Source organism: Hemicordylus capensis, chromosome 3 (genome assembly GCF_027244095.1).
Source record: "Hemicordylus capensis ecotype Gifberg chromosome 3, rHemCap1.1.pri, whole genome shotgun sequence".
Lineage (NCBI taxonomy): Eukaryota > Metazoa > Chordata > Lepidosauria > Squamata > Cordylidae > Hemicordylus > Hemicordylus capensis.
Window position 1 is genome coordinate 291,545,196 of NC_069659.1, and position 23,497 is coordinate 291,568,692.

A 23,497-nucleotide genomic window follows, 5' to 3' on the forward strand; every position below is an offset into this window, starting at 1 on the left:
CTATCTAGATTGGTGTTTTAATGGGTGTTTTATATTGTGAACCACCCAGGGACTTTTTTGTATGGGGCAGTATATAAATGTACTAAATAAATAAATAAATTGGAACAATCTTTGGGTGAATTATAATCAGCCCTATTAAAAATGTTCTAACCTGTTCTTAACTAGCAGACAGAAGAACTGTGTTTGCTGAAAAACACTCTCTAGTATCAACAGGTATGGAAGTTAATTCAATCATTCCTGCTTCTTGTGCAGAATATTCTGAAGAAAGTGGAAGAAAAATCTGAACGGGAAATCACTGCCCTTGAAGCTCACAAGGAATTGGAAACAGTAAGTTTAGGCTACCTAAAGTTTGTAAGAACGTTTAGAATTTTCACATACTTTTCTGGTACAGTTCCCTTAATTTCACTGAGGTAGACACAAGAAAATCATAGCTGAATTATGATTACTATAACATTTTTCATTCCTTTCATTCTGGACAAAGGAGACTATTCTGATAAGTGATTGAATAGATATTACTGAGCCATAATGTAATGCTGAACCATCCTACACACATTTTGCGGTGTCTAGTAGGAGAATCTTTGGAGAAAAGAGTTTAGGAGGAAATGTTGCCTCTAGATCTCAGAGTGCAAAAGTTTTTGTCAGAAACTTGAAGGTGATAGAATCCACAGAGAGCAATAGTTTTAATTAGCTGCCATCAGAAGCAGACTTAGTGGGTCATATTTCCTTCAGGAGTGCAAACTTAGTTTTCTGACCCTGAACAGCATGGGTCATGAAACAGTTTTTAGGAGTGTGTCAGCTATTGTTGAACTCTATTTCTAGAGGACCTCTGAGCACAAGCAGTGAATAACTGCTTAAAGCAAACAGTTTGCTTAACTGCTTTGTATGCTCCCTGTCCAAATATGTATTTTTGGTATAGGCCAAAGTACCATATACTTTAAAAATTGTCATTAGAGGCAGGTGAAACGTAGCTGAAGGAACTGGATATGTTTAGCTTGGAAAAGAGAAGACTGAAGGGAGACATGATAGCACTCTTCAAATGCATAAAGGGCTGTCACTTAGAAGACAGCAGACTTGTTCTCTGCTGCCCCAGAGAGCAGGACTAGATTTAATGGACTTAAGGAGGGTGGATTTCGGTTGAATATTAGGATAAACATCTTAGGAACATAGGAAACTGCCTTCTACCAAGTCAGACCCTTTGTCCATCTAGCTCAGTATTGTCTACACAGACTGGCAGCGGCTTCTCCAAGGTTGCAGGCAGGAGTCTCTCTCAGCCCTATCTTGGAGATGCCACCAGGGGTGGGTGGGACTTGGAACCTTCTGCATGCAGATGCTCTTCCCAGACCGTCCCCATCCCCTAAGGGGAATATCTTACAGTGCTCACACATATAGTGTCCCATTCAAATGCAAACCAGGGTGGACCCTGCTTAGCAAAGAGGACAATGCATGCTTGTCTACCACAAGACCTGCTCTTATCTTAATGATAAGAGCAGTGGAACCTGTTACCTAGGGGTGGGCGGTGGTCTCTAACGCTCTGAAGGTCTTCAAGCTGAGACTGGACCACCATCTGTTGGGGATGCTCTAGCTCTGGATTTCTTCCACTGAGCAGGCCTTGGACTAGATGGCCTACAAGGCCACCTCCATCTCTAGGATTCTGCCCTAGTGGTGTTTTGGAGCACCACATTTTCTAGCTGTCTGCAAAAATTCTACCCTTCACTTCACCTTTTTGGAAACTGCTTTGCATTCCAGAGCAGAACCTAGCAGAATCCAGCAGATGCCAGTGGCTTCTGAGGCTTCAAGCAACACAGTAAGCCATGATGCACATTTGTGCCAACATGGTGTGATAGCATCACGCCATGTTCACACAAAGGCCTTTTGAGGTGCAACCTACTACATTGCTGAAGCCTTCCAGACGTATGATAGAACACATCAGATTCTAGTAAACCTTAATTCTATTCCATTTTGGTATGGTTCCACAATGGGTATTAGAGAAGTATTTGATAATGACTGTCATGCAGAGCACAGCAGGAAAATCAGCCCTCAGTTTCAGTGAGACTAGCATTGCCATGCTAAACACATACACTTCTAAGTCTTATGGTTTTCAAATATTTCTAAGCAAGCATGTTTAAGAATGAATCTTAAAAAGGCTTATGCCGGAATAGTTTTGTTTAAATGGGTCAAACTGCATTTTCCTGCATCTCTGCTCTGTGTTATCCTAGATGAATGATGGCTCACTGTTTATTTCTGTGCTTATCCTCGGCGCCAGTTCTAGAAATTTTGGGTCCTACTGCAAAATTAGGTTTGGGACAGCTTTGTACAGCTACATAGAGCTAATTTCCTTTGGGCTAAGGGGGAGGTTGTCGGCACCTTGATCCCTCAATTGTTCCTCTCCCTCAGTGAAGTTTGGCATCCAGAGAACTAACAACAGCCTCCAAGCAACTTCTCCTCATTTTTATTTGCCTCATTTTTATTGCAGAGGTCATCCAATGAAGCCGATTGACAGGAGATTTTAGATGGAGAAGGACTTCTTCACACTGTGTATCATTAATCTTAGCCGGAATTCAGTGTGCAGAACGTACACTTTGCATTCAGAAGGTCCTAGGTGCAGTTTCTAGCTGCAAGGTCCTTGGGTAGCAGACCTGGGGAAGAGCTTGAGAGCTGCTGCCAGTTGGGGTAGACAGTACTGGGCTAGGTGGACCAAAATTCTTACTCAGTGCAAGGCAACTTCCTATGTCCAGGGAAAACTTATGGGATAGAGCTCCTGCTTTGCATGCAGAAAGTGCTCCTTCAGCTGTCCACAACTGGTGTCATCTTTGGCTGCCCAGTGGCTCCTGCCTCTCCTCCTCTCTCAGTATCAGCAGAGGGCCAGCCTGTCTGAAATCCCATCTTGCAAGAGTACACTTTCTCCCTCCCTCTCCCCGTCCCCTGCCTGTAGTTATTCTGCTGCACAGACCCCAGCCCAGCATGAGGGCCCTCCCCAAATGCTGTCGCCCCCTGCAGTTGCAGTTGTTGTGGTATTCTTAAACCGGCCCTCCTTATCCTAGATCTGTGCAGCAGCTTTATACTATCTGAAATAAAACATGTCCAGCGTGGGCACTAAAACATAGGAGCTAAAATGTGTCCAGCGTAGGAGCATTCAAACATTATAACCCACCCTGTAGTGAAACAGTCCAATAAAACCGTTTTCCAATCTCTAGTGAACAGATTTTTAGAGGTTTGGTTATCCATCAGATTCATTCATTCATTCATTCGATTTCTATACCGCCCTTCCAAAAATGGCTCAGGGCGGTTTACACAGAGAAATAACAAACAAATTCTTCAGATTCAGGTTCTGAAGAACAAATACAATTAAGACAACTGCAATTATGAGGAATGAGCTCCTTGGGGATCTCGGGGCCTTTGAGAACCCCCAGCCTTGTCCTGCACTCAGGCTGGTTTAAACGTTGCCTCCTCAGAAGGTGGCTGAGGAGGACAGCAGTCATTCATTGACTTGTAAATGATTTAAAGCAAATTTCTAACTAGCAGGCAGTTTAAGTATTAGCCAAACTGAAATTCCTGGCTTCTTAGTGCCAAACTCCTGTGATGCTTGTCTTTACTATTTATAAGAACTGGAGCCTATTTTTCTCTTCAGCCTTGTGCATGTTTCCCCTTCTCCCACTGATGGAAGTAAAAAGGTTCCATTTCCTTTCCAGTAATTGTGGCTTTAGCTCCATATCCAAACCCTTAGAATCCACTTTCTGAAATGCTCCCATATTTCCTTCTCTTCTAGGTGGTGAAGGCATGTAATGAAGGTGTTCGAAAGATGAGCCGTACAGAACAGATGATCAGCATCCAGAAGACGTTAGAGTTTAAGATCAAGGTATTAGTATAACCTGATGAATAATGAGGAGAGGAAACAGACATTTGCTAGAGAGAGAAATTGTGGAATTAATTTAATACTAACTAGAGATTACAGATAGCTTCATAAGGTATGGCACCCTTTATGCACATACACAGTTTGCAAGGCTGCTTTACCTTTATTAATGACACAAATGTTTCCCTACTAGCTCAGATTTCTTATTCCAGTGTCTAGAAAGTTCAGAATGAGTATAGCCCAGCACACATCATCTGTATTCTTCATACTGACTAATATACTTTGATGGAGCTCTCCTCTAGGTCCTCTAATATTTACTAGGACTGTGCAGTTGTGTTGGTCTGACAGACATGTAGAACAGTGGTGCATATGCTGGTAACTTCTAGGCTTGGCTGCTGTAATGCACTCTACTTGGGGTTGCCTTTGTATGTAGCCTGGAAACTCAGTTAGTACAATTGAGATTGGGTTTGTTTGTTTTTTAAATTAACTTTTTTACTCTGTTTTATGTTTGTTGTGTTTTAAGTTCTGTACCTAGAGATGCACATGTCAGGCGGTTTAAAAATTAGATAGATAAATATAAATTATATATAGCATAATTTAATTACTTGTCATTTAAAAGATGACCTAACTTTTAAAATTGATTTTATTATAATTTTTCACAAAATACATTTGAGAAAAGGGAGAAATATCATACTAAAATCATAGAAAAAGGAAGAACAAGAGGGGGAAAGATTATATTTACAGCAAAGAAAAGAACATATACAATTGGATACTCTAAATTAAACTTAAAGTATTGAACAGACAACATCTCCTGTTCCACAAACATGTCTTATTGGCATCCTTTCCTGATCCTAATGTAATCAGTCAGATCTGAGATTGAGATCCATAAGAATGGGCAATACGCCTGCACAGGACCCTCGCAGTAGCATGCCTCGGCTTGTCGAGGCAAACAAGCCCTGCCCCCATACCTACAGTGTGCTATTTAAAGGCGGGCCGGGCTCCATGTTCTTCAGTTCTTTTCCAACTGCCATTGCGTTCAGTCCTTGGGCTGTTGCTCCTCATCGGTAAAAGTTCTTTGTGTGAGTTCATCTATTTAAAACAACAACAACAACAGACTGTTAATATTGGTATTTGACTTTGAATGGCTTCCAGACTTTGTCAGCGTTAATATGACCTTTTTGAACAGACTTAAACTATGATTTTGGATAACCTAACATGGCTGAGGAGAAACGGACTTTCAAGAGGTGCACAGGCTATAATGCCAAGCTCCCTTCGAAAGACCTCCACAATTTGTGTCTGATTTGCTTAGGAGAGGAGCACAATGTCTTCTCTTGCAAGATATGCTTGTCATTTTTCAAGCAAACGTGAAAAAATTGGACTTTGCGGCGTCGTGCCATGATTTATGATGAGGTGTTAAGCCCTTCAACTTTGAGAGAACCCTGCCCTGCAACTTCTACATCGGCTTCTAAAGACCTGGTATCGACTCCTAAGCCGTCTTCCTCAAAACTGGCAAGACTATCAACACTGACTGCTGTTAAAAGCCCAAAGGCTCCATTGAAGTCAACTCCAACATCGATGCTGAGACATTTTAAATTGAAGGGAAAACTTTCGAGATCAGATACTTATTCACCTTCAGAATGGCCTAAGAAGTCAAGGACTGTGGACTTGACGAAAGAAATTACACCGTCTCCATCCAGTTTACAAAGCTTGTCACCAAAATCCTCAGTGCCTGCAGTCAAGATCAATTGCCATCACTTGGCATCAAAAACCTCAACATCGATGAAGGTAACGCGGCCAGTGTCCAAGAAACCACTCGATGTCAACCGCCCTTCTACACCGAGACTGTTGACATTGAGGGTCCATTCTCTACCTCCAGTACCCACTCCAGTCTACTCTTCAGCCCCATTGACACAGAAAGTCTCCATCGGCATCGGCATGTCTGTGATCGACACCAGCAGTGGTCCCTCTAATTTTTTTCATCTCTGTGCGGAATGAGTTTTGTTCTGGGCAGCAGTATCAAGGCACTGTGTGCGCGCATGGATTCAGAGTGGGGCCTTCCTAATTCAACCTGAGTGGGATCTAAAGTTAACTGAGCCGACATCAGAAAACTTGTGAGCGTGCGCACGTGTGCACGCCTTAGAGGGAACAGTGGACACCAGCCGCGGAAGGTCCTATGTTTATTTTACATACTCCAGTGTTGTTGGTATTGAGATTGGTGACTCCATGATGCCAAGCCCCAATACCGACATTCGATACTGAATAAGAGGAAGAGGACAGGGAGGCGTTATTGGATCCTACCACTGCCCGCACCTTGCTCTCCATACTGGATTTTGAATCAAGTACTTTGACATTAACATTCAAAGGTTTCCCTCCAGACCAACTCACTCCCGCACCATGTGCTCTGTCTGCTGCCCATTTGGCAGGCCCATCTTTGTGGCATTCATGTGCGTTTGCACATTCATCCGCTGCAAAGGCGACTCTTGCATCGTCAGCTCTGGGGACTAGATCTCCTGGCTTACGTTACGCTTTTCAAGAAGATCAACCCTGGAGATCCTTGCAACTAAAGTCTTACTTACCTCTAGTGTCTGCAATGACTCTAGTTCAGACTGTCCAAACTGTAGCTGGAGATGATTGCTCAGCCTTACCAGTGAAACCTACTGTACAAAGTTTTTCTGAAGTGATACAAACAGTCACCTGGCCACCTGTAAAGCACTCGGTGAATACGACTACTCCAACTGTGTTCAAAAGCACTGATATGGGGTCTCGGTCCTTACCTATTTCAGCACCAAAAGGAAAGGTTACCACTGAGACTCAGATGTATGTACCACCATCACCAACTCACTCACTTTCTGAACATCACGGCTCTTCTGATGTCGAGTCCTACTCTGATGAATTAGCCGATCTTCCTAACAATGTACCTCTGACCACACGTTTCACCTAATGAAGAAATGAAGGCTTATCACCATCATGTTGTAAGAGAGGTCGTCATCACACTGTGCCTACAGACAAAGAGGGTAGAAAAATGGGTATCTGGGTTAGAAAGATCTACTCCACCTCATGCCTATCCATAAAGATAGTGGACTATTTGGCTTGTACTGCCAAATATAACCATGCCATATGGGAGGCACTTCAAAATGATCTGAACATCTTTTCTCCAGAATTATTCAAGAAAAAATTCTAAGAAATACTGGACAAATCAGCAGCACTTACTCGCCAGCAGTTAAGTACTGCAAAACACCTGGCAGAGTCAGAATCATGTTCCTTGGCCACTGCAGTCTCTCTGAGGAGACGAGACACACCTGGTTTCCCTCTACCAATCTACTGGGCAACATGAAAGACAATATAGAAGGCTTACCTTTCGACGGTAAGGGCCTCTTCATTGAGGATACAGACTCCACCACGGAGAAAATGAAAGAAAATCAAAACACTTTCACCGTGTCTACATCTACATCATCCTATGGCTCCAAATATCATGCTTACTCAAGACAAAAGTCTACATTCAAACAGCAGGAGCGCCGTGATTTTAGGAAGCAGTACCAGTCTTATCACAAACACCCTTTTCATGGCAAGGGGAAGTCAAGCCAGCCCCAATGAACAAAGCAGACTGAGCCTCAGAAACATCTTTGAGGTTCAGACCCACCCACTGTCACCACTAGACTCCTCCCTTTACCCTCCAATGGGGGCCACAACATATTGGCAAGTGAGAAACACAAATCTCATGAACTCTATTCTCCTGCCAGCAACCAACATCAAGCTGGCACGCCATGCCCCCACATGGCACCACATAACATTGGACCACTGGGTCCTGAAGATCATATCCTCAGGCTATGCCATAAAGTTCAGAACAATCCTGAAATTTACAGGGATGAGGTTCACTCAATCCTCCCAGGCATTGTTAGAAGAGGTGAAGGAGCTATTAGCCAAAGAGGCTATTGCCTCGGTATAGTGGGTGCACAGATGGGAGGGGTTTTATTTCGATTAGTTTTTCATCCCTAAGAGGAATGGCGGCATACGACCTATCATGGATCGATGCATCCTGAACAAATTTGTCCATGTGCAAAAATTCCTCATGATAGTGTTACAATAGATCCTACTTCTTCTGTACCAATATCACTGGCTTGTAATGCTGGATCTCAAAGACAGGTATTTCCACATTGGTATCAGGGCATGACAGAAAATATCTGAGGTTCGCAGTAGGAAATCAAGTGTACCAATACCCAGTCTTAACCTTTGGGCTTGCCACCGCCCCCAGGGTATTTACAAAATGTATGGCTACAGTGGAGGCCTAGCGGCAGACAAAAGATATATCGGTCTATCCTTATCTGGACAACTGGTTTCTGACTTCCAAAGACAAAGAGTTACATTCTCAGATGAAATATGTACTATCTCTCCTCCAAGACTTGGGGATACAAGTCAACTGGAAAAAAATCCAAACTGGAGCCAGTTCGTGTAATCAACTACATTGGAGCAGTTCTAAACACGGAAACCAGGAAGGCTTATTTACCTTGGGAACGCTTCCAGTGCATCAGGGACCTAGTTTTCCATTTCCAGCAGCATCCATCTCAACCGGCCCAACTCATTCAAAGACTTCTAGGTCTGATTGCATCCTGCCACACAGTGGTGCGATATGCCTGGTTAAAGATGTGCAAGTTGCAACTTTGGTTTCTGTGAGTCTTCTACCCAAATGTGGATCGTCAAGACCTACGTCTAGTGATCCCTGATCAAATTCTATGCTCACTTACCTGGTGGTCAATGGGCAGGAATCTGCTGGAAGGGGTTCCTTTTCAAATGATGACTCCTTCCATATGGCTAACAACAGATGCCTCTCTGCTAGGCTGGGGGCCCCACTGCAGAACACCAGATTCAGGGCAAGTGGATCCTTCAATAAACACAATTACATATCAATTTCCTGGAACTTCTGGCTGTCTTCAAAGCAATGAAAGCCTTCCTACCACTTCTACAGGGAAGAGTCGCACAAGCGCAGTTGGACAATACCGCTGCCCTGGCCTACATCAATCGTCAGGGGATGGGGGGTGGGACAGTGTCCTGAAGTCTCTGTGCACTCAGCCTACAGTTATGGCATTGGTACATCCAGCATCAGGTCTGTCCGATGGCCATCCACATAAAGGGCCCGGACAACATCCTGACGAATGACTTAAATTGAGTTTTCCAACAACAACAGCAGCACAAATGGGAAATCAAGACAGAATGCATTGCACCTCTTTTCAGGAGTTGGATATGGATGACTATAGATCTCTTTGTCACCTCAGAGAACACAAAGTGCATTTGTTTCTGCTCCAGGGTGGGGCACAACCCACAATCTCTGGAGGATGCCTTCATATTGGATTGGCACCAAGAGATCCCATATATGTTTCCTCTGCAACCACTAATCAGCCAAGTGGTTAACTGTCCCAGCATTGGGTAGCCTAGTGACTCCATGGTGGCCAAGACAGCCATGGTTTCTGACTCAAACTGTCAGGGAACCAGTACCAAAGACTACCACAAGAAACAGATCTCCTAACACTAGACAATGGAAGCATACTGCATCCAGCTGTGCTCACACTCTGCCTAGCATCATGGCGGATCAGCTCATAAGTAAAATCCTACTTAACCAAAGGAAGTCTTCCACCAGAAGAATTACCTTAGTAAGTGGCTTTGTTTCAAAGCTTATGCAAGGGTACATAGTTTTCAACCTAGACAAGCCACAGTTAAGGATGTTCCTCCTCTACTTGACTAATCTGAAATCACATGGGTTGGCTAATGTGTCTTTAAAGGTGCACTCTCCTCAAAACATCCAGTCTGTGATGGGAAGACTCTCTTTTCACACTCAAGGAGTAAGACTTTCCTGAAAGACCTCATGAATTTCTATCTACCCATTCACACACCTGTCGAACTGTGGAGCATATCCTTGGTCCTTTTGGCTTTCACCGCAGCCTCATTTGAACCAATGAGGCCTACATCTATTAAGCTAGTGACTTTGAAAATTGTCTTCTTGCTTGCCATGACTACAAGCCAAACGTGTTAGTGAATTGACAGCATTGCGGATTGATTCACCATACACCAGAATCTATCCCAATAAAGTGCTAATGTGTATGGACCCGGACCTTTTACCCAAGGTGGTGTCCAACTTTCACCTCAACCAGGACATTGTTCTACGTTCTTCAGGAATCCATCTACCTCTTTAGAACATGCAATGCACTCCTTGGATGTGCAAAGAGCACTTTTATATTACCCGGATCGGACTAAGGACTTTAGAACCACCAAGCATTTGTTTGTGGCATACAAGAGCTCTATGAGAGGCTCCTGCATTTGAAGACAAAGAATATCCAGATGGCTAGTTGAGCTCATTATGCTGACCTACAAGTCACAGAACACGGAACCACCAGAAGCAATCAAGGCCCACTCAACCCGTGCCTATGCTTCATCAGCTGCACAACTATCGGGGGTAACCTTCATGGACATCTGTAAAGCAGCAACTTGGTCCACTGAGTTACCTTTCATCAAGCATTACGCCATAGATGTGTGCTCTTCTGCTGAGGTGAGCTTTGGGAGAAATGTCTTGAAGCGGGTATTACAATAGCTACTACTGCACCCTCCCCCATTGGGAGCTAGCTAAACACCCATTCTTATGGATCTCGACGGATCTCAATCCAGATAAACAGGTTGCTCACCTGTAACTTATGATCTGCTAGAGAACCATAAACATCCATATAACCTGCCCAAACCACCCCTCTGCAGTAGTGCTACGCTATGTGCGTATTGAGTGTACACGCTATTCTCCTTCGATGATGAACTCACCTGATTCTGAATGATCATCCTCCATGGCAGTCATCCAAGGACTGAAGAACATGGTGCCTGGCCCACCTTTAAATAGCACGCTGTAGAACATTGCCCATTCTTATGGATGTCAATGGATCTCAACCAGATCATAAGTTACAGGTGAGCAACCTGTTTTTGTGTCATTTCAGCTATTTCCCAGATTCTCAGATTTCCTCCAGACAGATTCCCTCTATGTTTTTAAGCTTAGGAGTAGCAGCCTTTTTCAAATTTGCTGTTCAGTTAATTCTGGCTACACACACACACACACACACACACACACACACACACACACACACACACACACAGGTTTATAGCCCTAACGGTATGAATAAAGTCAGCTGAATAGAAACAGCTCAAATACCTGACTGAACCACTTTCATGTATATTTAGATGCTTTCAGGCAGGAAATGCTGCCTGATATTGTGATATTGGTGATATTGTTTGATATATGGTGATATTGTTTGAATGTTTTATTACTCCATTACTAATACAGTACTAACTGTATTATTGGAGTGATGTTTCCCAACTGTGTCATTTTCTGCTACTTTACATTCTCACTGTGCTTTGAATTTAATTTCTGTTTCTTGCTTATCTGTTTTCTTTTCATGCGCATTATGGAGTTGCTGTTCTATTCTATCATTGTTATTCATGCTAAGCCAAAGTTATGAACAGTCATGGTTATTTACAATATTTATTTTCCCTCATTTTCTTTTTATTGTACTACAATACAAATGGGCAAATGTAGTACAAATTGACTTTGATCTCTGTTTCTAATATGGTTATTGCTGTTGCATCATGCTTGGGGCTCTTTTGTATTCCTTTCACTGCTACTTATCTTAGCTATTACTTGTTCTTCTCCTGAATATTCTACTGTTACTTTACCCCTTTCTGACCATCATTTAATTTCATTTAAGCTACAATCTTATGCACACTTGTGTGTGTCCCACTGAACACAACAGGGCTTATTTCTTAGTAAACAAACTTCTTTCTGTTCATGCAACTAACTTCTAAGTAAGAAGACTTGCTTCTAAGAGAATTACACATTTTAGTCTCTTACCTGACTCTTCTCTTTACTGTTTCCAAGCCATTTTGCAAACCAATTCCATTTCTGCTCATTTGACTGTTTTGTCTCCTGTTTGGGAAATGACTTGACTAGCTGCCGGTTCGAATCCCCACTGGTATGTTTCCCAGACTATGGGAAACACATATTGGACAGCAGTGATATAGGAAGATGCTGAAAGGCATCATCTCATACTACACAGAAGATGGCAATGGTAAACCCCTCCTGTATTCTACCAAAGACAACTACAGGGCTCTGTGGTCGCCAGGAGTTGACACCGACTCAATGGCACACTTTACCTTTACCTTTACAAACGCTGTTGTTCCTAATTATTTATTATCCACTCTTGTTTCTCTTGCTCATCTATCACTTTATTTTTGTCATTTACTCCTGCTCAGTTTTGACTTGCTCATGCCTTGTTTGCTTGTGCTGAGCAATTGTGGCAAAAAAATTGTCTAGCCTTCAATTATTTTAAGTTAGGATTCCCCCCTGCTCTTTGTTTGTCCCTCTCCACAGATATTTGCCTTTGAAATAAAGCTCCCATTGGTGCCCAAATAAAAAAACAAGCACTCTTGTTGAAAGCTAATTTGACTCTTAGATTCCTTCTAACCTTTAAACTTAAACATGTTTAGTTCAGTTAGCGTTCTCCTGATTGCATCATTTTACTATTTGATAGGTCGTCTTTCCATTTTTTAAAAATAAAGTTATTTATTGTATTGTATAATTTAACAAATTAGATTGTAAGCCTGCAAGCAGAACCTCTTTGTTCTAACTACTTTTGTACAGCACCTTGTTCATTGTATGTACATAATAAATAATGGCCAACATGATACACAGCTTTCCATTACTGAAATGTTCCATGCTGGGGTTACTACAGACACATATGCTGCAGTACTGCAGTTATTCTCATTAGCCACAATTGAACCAACTGTGGTAGTGCTTCTTGCATGACCACGCATTCTTAACAGTGCATCTACAGCAGCCCTGGCATGGAGCATTCAGGAGCCAAAATGCTGCATGTTGGCCACTACTATTCTGTTTGTCCTCTGTCAGGATTTAAACACTGAAACAACATTCCCTTTTTTGGAATTTGGGCTATGGTCTCTCCTTTATAGTTCATTCAGACATTGATATAAGGGATGCCATGGGATTTGGTGATGTCCACCGGCTTGGATGGCTTTAGAAGGGGCTTAGACAAATTCATGGAGGATAGGTCTATCAGTGGCTGTGGGCCACCTCCAGCCTCAGAGGCATGATGCCTTTCAATACCAGTTGCAGGGGAGCAACAGCAGGAAGGAGGGCATGCCCTCACCTCTTGCCTGTAGGCTCCCAGAGGCATCTGGTGGGCCACTGTGTGAAACTGGATGCTGGATTCAGGGGCGTAGCTAGGGGAGACGGGGCCTGTGTTCATCCCTTTCTCTGGCGGCCCCCCAGAGTGAGAGAGATAATGAAGAAAATAGGGAGGAGTGGAGCTGGAGGGCCCTCAGGAGCTGGGGGCCCATGTTCTTTGAACCCTTTCGCTCAATTATAGCTATGCCCCTGGCTGGATTAGATAGGCCTTGGGCCTGATCCAGCAGGGCTGTTCATATGTTCTAAGGTGCTTCTGCTTGTTATTTATCTTCCTCAATAGTCTGTGCCCATCATCTCTCATTCCCGCTGGCTACTAAAACAAGGGGAGCTCCAGCAGATGAATGGCCCAAAAACATCACGGACACTCCGTACAAAGAAACTCTTCCGAGAAGTCTATTTGTTCCTCTTCAATGATTTGCTTGTGCTCTGCAGGCAAATTTCTGGGTGAGTTTGAAACTGACAGACGCACAACATATCCTTGCTCTGTGAGCTCAGACTGCCCAATGCTGCACTGTGTACATGCAGTACTCCATAGTTGGTTGGTTCTCAACACTCATCCCAGTGAAAGTATCAGATTGCTAACTGAGACAATGGGCTTGCTGCAGACCCAGCTGTAAGCAAGAACTTTGGGCTAACCTTCATAACTGCCACCACAGAATTAAGTAACTTGCATATTTTAACCTCATTATTACCATGAATTTCCTAATGGAAACCGGGAATTCTCTAACTTCCTCCTCCTTCCTGGATTGTTTGGCAAAGGATAACCCCATAGCGTTTAGAACAGTGTTCTATTTTTTTTCATCTGTGTGTGGAATGAATTTTGGTCTGGGCAAGAGTATCGAGGCAGTGTATGCGCACATGTATTCAGAGTGAGGCCTTCCTGATTCAGCCTGAGCAGGATATAAAATTGACTGAGCGGACAACAAAAAACTTGTGAGTACAGGCATGTGCGCACGCTTTAGAGGGAACACTGGTGTAGAAGGATTTTTAGTTACTTTAACAGGTTAGAATGGATCAACTGTAGGTCATTTTGTAAAGGAGGAACAGGGAGCTCTGTAGAGTACATATTCTCAGATTTATTTTCAGGGTCATGAAAGCAGTATGCAGAGAGACAGAGAATAAAGCTTAGACCTTCACACTTCCAGCCTCTTGCTTCAGAGACAAACTATGTACATGATTCACTTGAACTGTGCGTAATGACACTTCAGTGGTTGCTTTGCTACTCCCTCAGGAGGTGGCAAATTGCATTGGAGAAGGGATTGGAGGGAAGGACTCTTTTCCCTGAAAGCCCACCTCCCCCCACTCAGCTGATTTTACCTTCATGGAGTTTTAGGACATTGTTTGAAAGATAAGCAGAGAGTCTGAAACTCTGATGGTGGCAAAGCAACTGGAAGCTGCTTTAGAGCAAGTCCCTCCTGTCCACTCTGCTGCACATCACTGTTTCCAAGGGGGCTTTGCTGTGGAGAGGAGATCGAGAAGAGGCTGTCAGAGTTTCATTACACCCATCTGCCTGACACATTGTTTGCCCCTTCAGCTCCAAGCCGTTCATTCTCCTACCCTCCAGAGAATACCATTGTGTTTCATTAGTTAGGGCTGCAATCTGGCTTCTCTGGTACAGCTTTAAAGCCAAGCTTACATTTCAGGCTAGGAATAATGGTGCTAATTCCTTTGTTTTCTCTCTCAGTGACAAATACCAGGTATTTGACTCTGCTCCCAGAGGACTTCTGAGGGTAGAGGAATTGGAAGACCAGGGACAGAGCTTGGCCAATGTCTTCATCCTGAGGCTGTTGGAAAATGCAGATGACCGTGAAGTCAGTTACATGCTAAAGGCATCAACCCAGTGAGTATGGCCAGACATACACATGAAAATGATGGGATCATGCATAAGGCTTTGCTGGTAGACAATCACAATAAATGCTGTTAGGACTTTTGAGATAATCTGTGAGCAAGCTGATGTGGATGTCTTTGTGTCTATGTAGGTACAAGGATTGCTTCAAAAAACACCCAGTATCTGAAAAATGTTAGATATGTGCTTTCTTTTAATTTGTAGAGATCATTTTCGGTGCACATATTTATATGATGCCATTTTGCCAGTCTTTTTCTGCCTCCCCCACCCCCAGCTCCTTATCTCAGGCCCTTTTCATTATAGATTGTTTTATAATTCTTACTAATTACTCATTCTTACTAATGAAGAATAAATTCTTCATTTATTGCAGAAATGATAACCTATGCTGAAATAAAACTCTGAAAAATTGCAATTAATGTGCAAATGTGTTAAATATGCTGTGTTTTTCATTCTGAAATCTACAAATAACCCCAGCAATTCTGCTTTGCCATGTTGCCATATAGTAACCATCCAATGGTGCTTCCAGACAGAGGATCTTTAGGGTATTAAGTATACTGACGCAGTGGTTAGCCACAACTGTCACAATCCCCATGCTGATCATCATTAGTTCAAGTAGCAGGCTGAGCATCCATGCAGGTGGTATCATACGAATGGTCAAGACCAGGGATTGTGGCAGAAAACCACACCTAGTGTCTTATTTTCATTGGCACTGCTCATGGCGCATATGGCTTTGTGTTAAATTGCATACTTAGCAGTGGAGAAAACTAGAAATGTGCAGAACCGGTTTGATTGTGAACTGGATCGCCACAAACCAGGCCGGTTTGAGCAGTTTGATTGTGAACCACTTGAAAAATGGTTCGTTGAACTGACAGGCCCAGCTAGTCAGTTCAACTGAATCAGTACACCTGAATCAGTTCACATATCCATGGTTCGGTCTGAATTTGGTTTGAATTTGGACTGAACTGCGCCAGATGGCCCATGCACAGAAAGCCATCAGCTGGGTATGCTCCAATTCTGCTAAGTTGATTAGATTTACCCTCAGGTGTTCTAAGCCAGTAGCCATTTTAAAAGTGAATTTCTTCAATTACCTCTGTTACTGTTTTGATGTGATGAATAGGATCCCAAATTATCATGGAGTGGGAGGAGTGGGAGGAGGTTAAACCACTTCTCAAGAAGCCCTCCCTGGACCTCTATTATAGGCCTATCTCCAATATCCCTTGGGGCCAACCAGCTCCATGTGGTTTTGGAGGAAACTGATTATCTAGACCCATTTCAAACTGGCTGTAGAGCTGGCTATGCCATTGAGACAGCCTTGGTTGGGGAATTGACAGAGAGCGTGTGACTCTGTTGGTTCGTTTGGATCTCTTGGCGGCGTTCGATACCATCAACCATGTTATCCTTCTGGATCACCTGGGAAAGTTGGGGATAGAGAGCACTGCTTTGCAGCGGTTCCACTCCTATCTCTTGGGCAGATTCCAGATGGTGGAGCTTGGTGACACTTGCTCCTCAGAACGGGAGCTGTTATATGGAGTACCTCAGGGCTCCATTCTGTCACCAGTGCTTTTTAATATCTACATAAAACTGCTGGGTGAGGACATCAGGCGATTTGGTGCTGGGTGTTATCAATATGCTGATGACACCCAAATATACTTCTCCTTTTCATCTGTATCATCAGGAAATGGCATTCATTCAGTCCCTAAATGCCTGCCTACAGGCAGTAATGGGCTGGATGAGGGATAACAAATTGAAGCTGAATCTAAGCAAGACGGAGGTGTTCATTGTAGGGGTTCAGAATCTGAGGGATGAGTTGGATCTTCCTGTGCTGGATGGGGTTACACTCCCCCCAGAAGGAGTAGCTACAGAGCTGGGGAGTACTCCTGGACTCAGGCCTAACCCTGGTATCTCAAGTGGAGGCTATGGCCAGAAGTGCTTTCTATTAGTTTTGGCTGATTCGACAGCTGTGTCTATTCCTTGAAGAGGACAACCTCAAAACAGTGGTGCATCAGCTGGTAACCTCCAGGCTGGACTATTTCAATGCGCTCTATGTGGGGCTGCCTTTGTACGTAGTTCGTAAACTTCAGTTAGTTCAAAATGTGGCAGCCAGATTGGTCTCTGGGGCACCTGGAGAGACCTGTTTTGAAACAGTTGCACTGGCTGCCGATATGTTTCAGGGCAAAATACAAAGTGCTGGTTATTACCTTTAAAGCCCTGAACAGCTTAGGTCCAGGTTACCTTAGAGAGCACCTTCTTCTGCATGATCCCCAACGCACATTAAGGTTATCTGAGGAGGTCCATATCCAGTTACCACCGGTACGTCTGGTGGCAACTCAGAGGCGGGCCTTCTCTGTAACTGCTCCTGGGCTGTGGAATGCACTCCCAACAGAAATCTGTAATTTGAATTCATTATTCAGATTTATTCAGGAGAGCCCTCAAAACCTATCTGTTTGGCCTAGCCTTCCAGGGTTTTTAATTTGTTGTAAATGTTTTTTAACTTGCTGTAACCTGGTTTTCCAGGGTTTTTAAACTGTTTTGAATGTTTTAACTTTTAATTATGGTGTTTTATAGTCTCTGTTTATAATTGTTAATTGATTTTAATTGTTTTGTTTTAATGTAAACCACCCTGAGCCATTTTTGGAAGGGCAGTATAGAAATTGAATTAAAGAGAGAGAGAGAATATTTCCTTCTTTTATCCTCCTTGCACACTGATACTTCCTTGCTTTATAGGAACATAGGCAGATGCCATATACTGAGTCAGACCATTGATCTATCTAGCTCAGTATTGTCTTCACAGACTGGCAGTGGTTTTTCCAAGGTTGCAGGCAGGAATCTCTCTCAGTCCTATCTTGGAGAAGCCAGGGAAGGAACTTGAAACCTTCTGCTCTTCCCAGAGCAACTTCATCCCCTGAGGGGAATATTTTGCAGTGCTCACACATCAAGTCTCCCATTCAGGCAACCAGGGCAGACCCTGCTTAGCTATGGGGACAAGTCATGCTTGCTACCACAAGACCAGCTCTCCTCAATTTCTTTATGGAAATGGTGTTCCCACCATTTGGCCCTGAAGCCATTGTAGGGGCTTGCTGTTAGCTCAGGAGAGGAACACAGCAAGGTCAATTCATCCCCTGAACCCATGGTGCTCTAACCTCATGACAACATCAGAATTGAAAAGGATGTGTATTCCAAGAGCTCATCACTTCTCCCCCTTGGCCTGTCATGTGTGTAGGTGGGGGGATTTGACATTAGGACTACATGCTGTCCAAGATCAATCTCATCTCATGGTCCTTTGAACTGCAAAGGAACAAGTAAAAACTGAGGTCACATTGGGTTTCTTCTCCACTCCCCCATCTTCCTGTTTTTCTCAGTTATATAGGTATCACGACTCTTCTGCATTTCATTTACTTTGACCCTAACAAAGGGGATGATGGTCACAGGTATTTTCAGAAAGTGTGTAACAAAAGGTGAAAAGTAACAGGGACGTGGTAACAGAATTCACCTGTCTCTCTTCTGTCAAGACTGCTGGAAACATGGCTGCATTCTCTTTGTATTCACCATAGATTAGCCCTGAACACCTTGCTGTCTTGTCTTGTGCCTGACATTCTAACCAGTGCGTGGGAGGAAATGAGTCAGGATGCATGAATGTCTCATTAATGAGTGACACATTACAGGCTTTGCTGACAGGCAGAGAGACAGGAATAATGTGGGTTTACCTGTTCACAAGTACAGAATAGAGCACGTTAAGCTGGGAGTGGACAGCCAGGTCTCAGAATGAGGCAAGGAGCACACCTGTAAAGTAGTGTTTGATGAACCACAAATGAGGAGAACAGTAGAGCAAATGAGTTTCTGTGTGTTTATTCTATAGTCATTGAAGTGGTAGGTCTGAGCAGTCTCTTTTCTGGCACACAAAGAGAAAGTTACATCAGCCAGCAAGAGTAGAAAACCAGGAAGATGGTCAATTGTAAGAGCAGTACTGTATCAGCCACCTTTTCCGCAAGTGGCATGGAAAACACTAATGCTTTATTCTCTTTCCCTGCCCCATGCAGAAGTGAAATGAAGCGCTGGATGATCTTGCTGGCTCCAAATCGGCGGACCAAGTTTGTTTCCTTTACATCTAGGCTCATGGGTAAGTAAGGCAAGGGGAAAAAGAGGGAGCTGAATGGGTCCAAGGAGTACATTGCTTCTCTTAGTTAGTTGGGTTCTAGCAATGTCAATTTCAGGATGCAAACACAGGTAATACTTATTGAACACACTGTACGAGACCACCTTTTGATATTCAGTTTCAGAGAATTCTGGCAAAACTCAAACTAGTAAATCAGTGAATCTCAACTACCATCAAAGGCAGTTGAATAACGGTTCAATAAAATATTACCTTTTCTTTTCTTCTCCCTCCTTGACCTACCTGAATGACATTTTCAGCCCATTTCAAGATGTAGCAAGGGTTTCAGAATGTTATATTGGTCTGCTTCCCAGTCATCCTCATCCCATTGGAGCCCCTTCCATTTTTATGTACATTCCATGTTACTTAAAAGGTTGAAGGCTCATTATAGGTCTTCTACCTTCTTCCATGAAATGGTGCACTTCCTGACCCTGACCCTGACCCAGCCACTGTCCTGTGGTCAAGCTTTTGAATGAAATTCTACCTTGTCAACTGTGGGCTCTTTGTCTTCCCTTCTTGTTGCATGTCTGCAGTCAGGGGATTGTGTGTTTCAAGACCACTATGCCAATTTCCAATAGCAGATGTGGTTTGGTATGCATTGTTATACTAAGAGTCAATATTTGGAAATTTTCTGGGATAAATAAGCTAGAAGAACTAATGTTATAACAAAAAGGAACTCTGACAGTTTTTATGTCAACATTAGTGCCAAAAGCAGAACCCACCCCTCCCTACCACCCTCCCTCTGGCTTTTACTGATGACCAGTTCATTGAAGCATTTGCTCAGAAAAACGGGCAGATTAGGTTATTTTTAGCACTGGTCTGCTTTCTGTAAATGTATAGCCTAACCGTTTGTAGCTGAAGACAAAGGCAATGGAAGCTTCATCATGCCCAAAGTACAAAAGAATAACATCTTACAAATGCCAGTCTAAGGGCATTCATTCCTGGGGCCAGAAAGGCAATTGGTCAAAAAGAAAGTGTTTCCCCCCCTCCTCTCTTTTCATATCCATATAAATTTGAGTCTCATTACCATCTGCCTCAGAACACTCCCCTCACAACACAGACACTGTATAATAGTCACAGGCAGTTAGCAGCTGTATTAACTCTCACTCTCTCTCCCATTGGTAGATTGTCCTCAAGTACAATGTGTCCATCCTTATGTGGCTCAGCAGCCAGATGAGCTCTCACTGGAACTGGCTGATGTGCTGAACATCCTGGAAAAAACAGATGATGGTAAGGACTGTGTGTCTCTGGCCACCACAATAGTCTTTTCTCCATAGGCAGACTGAATGATGTAGATTTCAAAGATTTCAAAGGTAAATCTATGTTTGTTGTATTAAAGAGTGGAATGACAATGCAGACACATATGGTCAATGATTACAAAAGAGGAACTGGGATAGGAAGTCTTTGGCCTACAAAGTTAAGGATAGATTATGACAGTGCAGAGGGGTGGAGGAAGACCAGCAGTGGCCTGGGTTCAGCCTACCACTGCGGCCCCCTAGCCCTGCCCTCTCCATCAGTCGTAAGCATCTGACGTCAGACACAGGGTGCATAGTTAAGACATGCCCCCTGCGTCTCAGATGTGAGCTAAGTCTGGCCAATGCTGTGTTTGCAGTGTGGCCGGAGCAGCTCTCCCTGCTTTCTAAAGGCAGGGAGAGTCGCTCCCGGCCATGCTGCAAATGCGGTGCTGGTTTCGCTCGTAAACAAGGCAAGGAGAGCTGCTCCGGCTGCGCTGTCAATGTGGCATTGGCTGGATTTTGCTTGTAAATGGGGCCGCGCGGCCCTGTTAGCAAGCAAAATAATGCCTCTGTGTCTGACATCAGATGCAGGGACGTGGCTGGTGCACAAGGCGCGGCCCGTAAAATGTGGCGGCCCTGGTTCTTCGAACCCGTTTGCATAATGGTGGCTCTGCAGTAGGATGGAGCCCATTAATTTGGACTAACTTAAGAAAATGAACGAGAATTGTCTTTAAAAAAAAATAATAATAATAATCTTCGTACTCTTATTTTCAAGCAAATTAATTCCAAAGGAAGCTGATTTCTCCATTCAAATCTGCTTCACAACTGAAATTATATAATTAGTTTCCCTTAATACATTGTGATAGGACCCAGCTGCAATTAACATTTTCCTTGCTTTTCAAAATTGTCCTTGTGTTAAGCTATTTTTGAACTTTCTTTGTATTAAATCATGGTGGTTCTACATGTTTCCTCTGCTCACTGTCACCTTTCTTTCCCCCCTACCCAGGCTGGATATTTGGAGAGCGTTTGCATGATCAAGAAAGAGGCTGGTTCCCCAGTTCTATGGGTGAAGAGATCATGAACCCCAAGATTCGTTCTCAGAACCTGAAGGAATGTTTCCGGGTGCACAAGTCAGATGACAGTCAGCGAAGGAAGCTAGGCAGCAGGAATAGACAATGATCATTGCGCACAGTTATCTGTTCTTCAGAAGCAATTTGTGTCCGATGGTGAGACAGTGGGACTCAGTAATTGGGAGGTGGCACAAAGTATCGGCTTCTGACAAGCAAGTCTTCTCTCACCTCTAAACTTGTGGGCTTATTTGCACACTTACAGAATGGATAATATCTTTGAAGACAGACTTGGGGGAAAGTGAGGCTGCCATGTGCCTGTACAGATCTAGGAGCGCTCTTAAAATGTATTTCCTATTGTACTGCAAACTCCAAAGATTGCACATATCTTAACTTTGCATGGTGAGGAAACAGTGAACACTGAGAAACTGGGGGGGGGGATTATGTCAAGGCTCAAGAGACTAGCACGTTGATGCTTCAACACTCCACCGAATGGTACAATGTGGGGGGTGGGCATTTTTTCTAGTGTCAAAATAGAGGCAGAGAGTTTAGGAGCACAGTACCTTTGAAAGTGTGTCAGCTTCCATGCATCCACGCTCAGAAGTCTCTCCTTAGAAACTTGAGTTTGAAGTGGGACTGCCAACACAGGCACACTGATCAGTACTTCTAATTTGAATGCATCAGTAGGACACAAAGGTAAAGAATTTACAAAGCACAATCTTCTCTGGATCAAAATGTTTCACAGTATTCATTCACCTGTAGTCTTGTGTTACTCCTGTAGGAAATGCTGAACTCCAAATTTTCAAAAGGCAATACTGAAGCAGAGAAGCTGCCACTCCTAAAACCAGAGTCAGTCCCAGAAACAGGACTGGAAACTCAGGATGTAATCCTCTGTCTTCCAGCCCTGCAGTTCACTGCCTGGCTGATCCATATTTCTCAAAGCATAAACTTCTTAGCCAACCCACTGAGTCATACTGACTGCTTCTCAAATCTTGCACAGCTGATTCTGACCTGAAAGCATTGATCAAAACACAAAGTTCTCCCTGAAACATACTACTGACTGTCACAAACATTGCATTAATAATGCAGACATGCTGGTAACAGAGTAGATGGCACACAACTCTGTTTTATTTAGGATTTTATTTGCCCAAAATAAATGCTGCACTGAATTGCATGGAACAGTATCTCATAAGTAGTAAGTTTTGCTGCTAGGGTCTGTACACATTTGCTCATCTGTGGAAAATCAGAAATACAAGAGCAGCCAAATCAAGGTAGATGTGACATTTTAATAGAGGCAACACATCTGAGAAGCTAGAGAATTCGTTTGTGGCCAGCAAAGTTCTGTAAAATTTATTGCCTTTTCCTGGTGTGTGTGTGTATATATATTTATATATATGGATTGTCAACAGTACTTCAAATAATCTGTCAAATTCAGAGTGCTGAATGGAATGCATCCTTGTCAGTACAGGAGAATTACACTGGATGGCTCATGCAAAGAGGAACTGAGGCAAAAGGCACATTTTTTGTTCTAAATGTCTGTAAATGTTGTACTAAAGCAATAGGAAGGCCTGTTGCACATCAGCTGTGCACTCTCAGCCAAATAGCTATGTGCATGAACTGTATGTATTATACTGTCAAACTGGTGTATATAGGAAAACCTTAAAGAGCCGAAAAGAACAGGAAAGAATCTCCTCCTTTGAGGCACCACTTAAAACCAGTAACAAGGAGCTTCTGAAAGAAGAGAGAAATTAAAAGACTAAGGACAATAATCTTGTCAATCATGAGGCTGAGAACAACAGAATGAAGATTGTAAAGCACTTCGCATATTAAAAGTGTTGCATAAATAAGTACTAATGATGAGAAATTGTTATTTGGTTACACACACGTTCTTCATTAAAAGGGCTCTTCCACAAGGCTTGCGGTTAACTCCATTTAAAGCCCAGACCAGTAAGTTTAGGAACAATAAGTCAATCCGGGTAACGTACTCCAGTTCAACTCACAGTTGTCACAAACACCTATCAGCCATGGCACTAACACTACTGCATTGCCTATAATTGAGGGTTTTTAAAAAAATATAGATTGTACCATTAAGGTACTTTAGAATAATTCAGAGGTTCAAG

General features: G+C 43.2%; 1 protein-coding gene across 5 annotated transcripts in view; it reads left to right on the plus strand.

Moving 5' to 3' along the window:
- Positions 1-23,224, plus strand: part of NGEF (neuronal guanine nucleotide exchange factor) — a 95,041-nt gene extending 71,817 nt beyond the window's left edge. For all 5 annotated transcript variants that reach the window (XM_053308097.1, XM_053308098.1, XM_053308100.1 and 2 more), the window contains 7 exons: positions 253-327; positions 3,767-3,856; positions 13,360-13,523; positions 14,764-14,919; positions 18,963-19,042; positions 20,201-20,305; positions 21,317-23,224. In XM_053308097.1, the coding sequence (XP_053164072.1) occupies positions 253-327; positions 3,767-3,856; positions 13,360-13,523; positions 14,764-14,919; positions 18,963-19,042; positions 20,201-20,305; positions 21,317-21,489 (843 nt within the window). In that variant the 3' untranslated portion in view covers positions 21,490-23,224. The remainder of the gene's footprint in view (positions 1-252; positions 328-3,766; positions 3,857-13,359; positions 13,524-14,763; positions 14,920-18,962; positions 19,043-20,200; positions 20,306-21,316) is intronic.
- The last annotated feature ends 273 nt before the right edge of the window (positions 23,225-23,497 follow it).